Raw genomic sequence first — 2,800 nt, 5'->3', positions numbered from 1 at the left:
TGCTTTAATTAGTTTCAATTGATCAGCGATCATAATTTTTGTGTCTTCATACTGGTCTAAGCAGTTTTCAAATTTGTCGTAAGCAGAAGATTTAAAGTTTTCTGGTAGATCTGAATCGTCAGTATCTACAATTGCGTCATATGCAGCCTGGAGACGTGTCCAAAAATTTTCAATTGTTTGGCTTTTTGTTTCTAGTGCCGATTCAGAGTTTTCTTGCATCGGCGAGGAAGCAAATCGATTGCAATATTTTATTAGACAGTCACTCTCAGAAATGAATTTAGAGCATGATATCTCTTTCCCCCTTTTCTGTTTCGTAGCACCTTGCTTCGAGCGTGTTGCTTCTGCCGGTGTACATGGACTTTTTTCATCTGTAATCATTTTTGGAACTTTTAGTAACTGAGTTGTTTTACACTTTTGTACAAATATTTAATTATGAAAAGTTGTTATAAAAATCCTTTTTGTTATATAATTTGTACCCGATGTCGATCGGGTATATTTTTCATAGGATTTTTGTATATACATATTATATAAAAACATATATGTTGATAAAAAATACAAATTTTATTACGTGGCATGTCAAGGCCGAGAAAGTAAATAAACAGTTTCATTATAATTGGGTGCAACACACGTTTTTGTAAGTGTATTGTAAATTCTCAGTAAAAACTTTAATAATTTCTAATTTCTATGAATTATGTGATTTATGTACTTATGTAGCTACACACACATGTACAAATACACGTTTAAAATCTTAAACAATTAAAAATAGTATTAATTAATTATAAACATAGCTTACGGTACTAAACCTTGGCTTTAAAGTAATTAAGGGAACGGCCTTAGGTACATTCATTACGATATTGGAAAGCCAATGATATTGATACACATTATCATCAATATGTAAGTTAGGTTAGTAACATTTATTTATTGTACTATTTTAATTGAATTACACCCTCACCAAACGGTTAATATTAATACTAAATAGCATTTATTCTTCACATTTAAAATTTGTTTACAACCAATTGACATAGTAAAGTGGTCAGACTGCTCAGTCACTCTGGAAATATTTATAGCGTGCTCTTTCGATTAACATCTCCGATCTCTTTGACCAAAATACGTGCGGCCACGTGGGGCTCTGCCGGTGTGAACACCACTTCATCATTGACTTTGTAGTCGGAATAATTGAGTCTGTATACCTCGTGGAAGCCAAGTTTCTCCATAACACGAGCCGAATAGTGGCTGGAACATAGCACGTGCATGACCGGAATATTATGTTCCTTCATGTATTCCAGGGTACGCTCAGTCAGGTAACCAGCGATGCCAAGTCCACGATATTCGGAATTGACTGAAAGTATTTTACCGTCGACCATAACGTCGATGTCTGGGTACAAATCGAAAATATTAAAGTTCTCTTCAATTCTATCAAAAAGAGCCAGTATCTTCTTGAACTTCGCATGCTGGCATGAATCGGCCGCTTTCTCAGAAAGTTGAGCAGATGGCGGCTGAAACGGAAGATTGATAATGTTATATTTTTGCATAAATCCGAAATATGTATGTATAAATGTTATCCGAAAAATCGACAGTTCCAGAATATTTTTATATTCGGAGTTGCTTTTCAGAATAAATATCCAGTAATTCTTTGCAAAATGGAAAACGTCATTGAAATAAATTTTCAAATTTATTTTTCTTAAAAAAAAAGAAGGATTTATTTCAGTTTTTTCTTTTAAATTAAATAAATGCTTTTCAGAATAAATATGCAGTAATTCTTTGCAAAATGGAAAACGTCATTGAAATAAATTTTCAAGTTTATTTTTCTTAAAAAAAAAAAGGATTTATTTCAGTTTTTTCTTTTAAATTATACTTATAATAAGAGTCATTATAAGCTAGGATGTTCTATGGAGTTGTTTGTTTGTGTTGTATGTTTTTTTTTTTTAATAACAGATGTTAACACTAAAAGGCGGTATATATTTGTTTATAAGATAGAGCCTTAGGAATCTGCGTACTGTTTGCATAAATTACAACAAAGGCGTTAGGTTCAAACATAATAATATGGTTAACCGCCTTTTATCTAATATTATGTGGCACGCTGGAACAGATATATACATTCCAAATTTTCCAAAAGACACATTTAAATGAGGTCTAGGTATGTGTTTGGATAAAATCGCAAATGTATTATTTATTGAGTTTATGATACTTACGGGTCTTTTCAAAAGTCCATTAAGAAAAATGCCGATCAAATCACCGTTATTATGTACTGCTTTGAAAGAACAGTTATCCTTCACACATTTTAATGTGTATTCCTCCAGCTCCTTACATTCACCCAAATCCAGAAATTTATTAAGGGGCTCATCCTAGAGTAAAAATAGACAATTTGTCTTTATTGGATAATAAACAAATGCATGTTTGCATATGTACTTATATAAATAGTATAATATATGTGGGAAGCGATGACAGGACAACACGTAGTGGACACACCTATTAATACGTACGCATACTCACCTCACTTGCAGTGGACAACACTGACCTATGACAATAATCAGCACTGATAGGGCACAACCAACTTAACAAACAAGACAAGAGGACAGTCGTTAAACAGTCATCCAGAGATAATGAGATGTTTAACTCCTCTCTCACGGGAAGTGAGAGAACAATTGCTAAACGTCAAAACCACCTAAACTTTGACAGTTGATCGAGTTCAGGAGGTTTTGACGTTTAACAATTGGAAACGAGCGATGGCCAGATTGAAATCTTAGCGAAAAAATACGTAAGCGGAGGGATTTGTTGCATCGTTCAATACCACTTGTAA

General features: G+C 33.2%; 1 protein-coding gene across 2 annotated transcripts in view; it reads right to left on the bottom strand.

The window, feature by feature from the left end:
* Positions 1 to 538: 538 nt before the first annotated feature.
* LOC108965007 (dopamine N-acetyltransferase) overlaps positions 539 to 2,800 on the bottom strand; it is an 83,405-nt gene continuing 81,143 nt past the window's right edge. For both annotated transcript variants that reach the window (XM_018927136.1, XM_018927138.1), the window contains 2 exons: positions 2,193 to 2,345; positions 539 to 1,496 (listed from right to left, as the gene is read on the bottom strand). In XM_018927136.1, the coding sequence (XP_018782681.1) occupies positions 1,062 to 1,496; positions 2,193 to 2,345 (588 nt within the window). In that variant the 3' untranslated portion in view covers positions 539 to 1,061. The remainder of the gene's footprint in view (positions 1,497 to 2,192; positions 2,346 to 2,800) is intronic.

This window comes from Bactrocera latifrons, unplaced genomic scaffold (genome assembly GCF_001853355.1).
Source record: "Bactrocera latifrons isolate USDA-ARS-PBARC rearing strain unplaced genomic scaffold, ASM185335v1 scaffold_131, whole genome shotgun sequence".
NCBI classification, from domain to species: Eukaryota; Metazoa; Arthropoda; class Insecta; order Diptera; family Tephritidae; genus Bactrocera; species Bactrocera latifrons.
The sequence above is the reverse complement of the archived record's forward strand: the minus strand, read 5'-3'. Positions and strand labels throughout refer to the sequence as shown.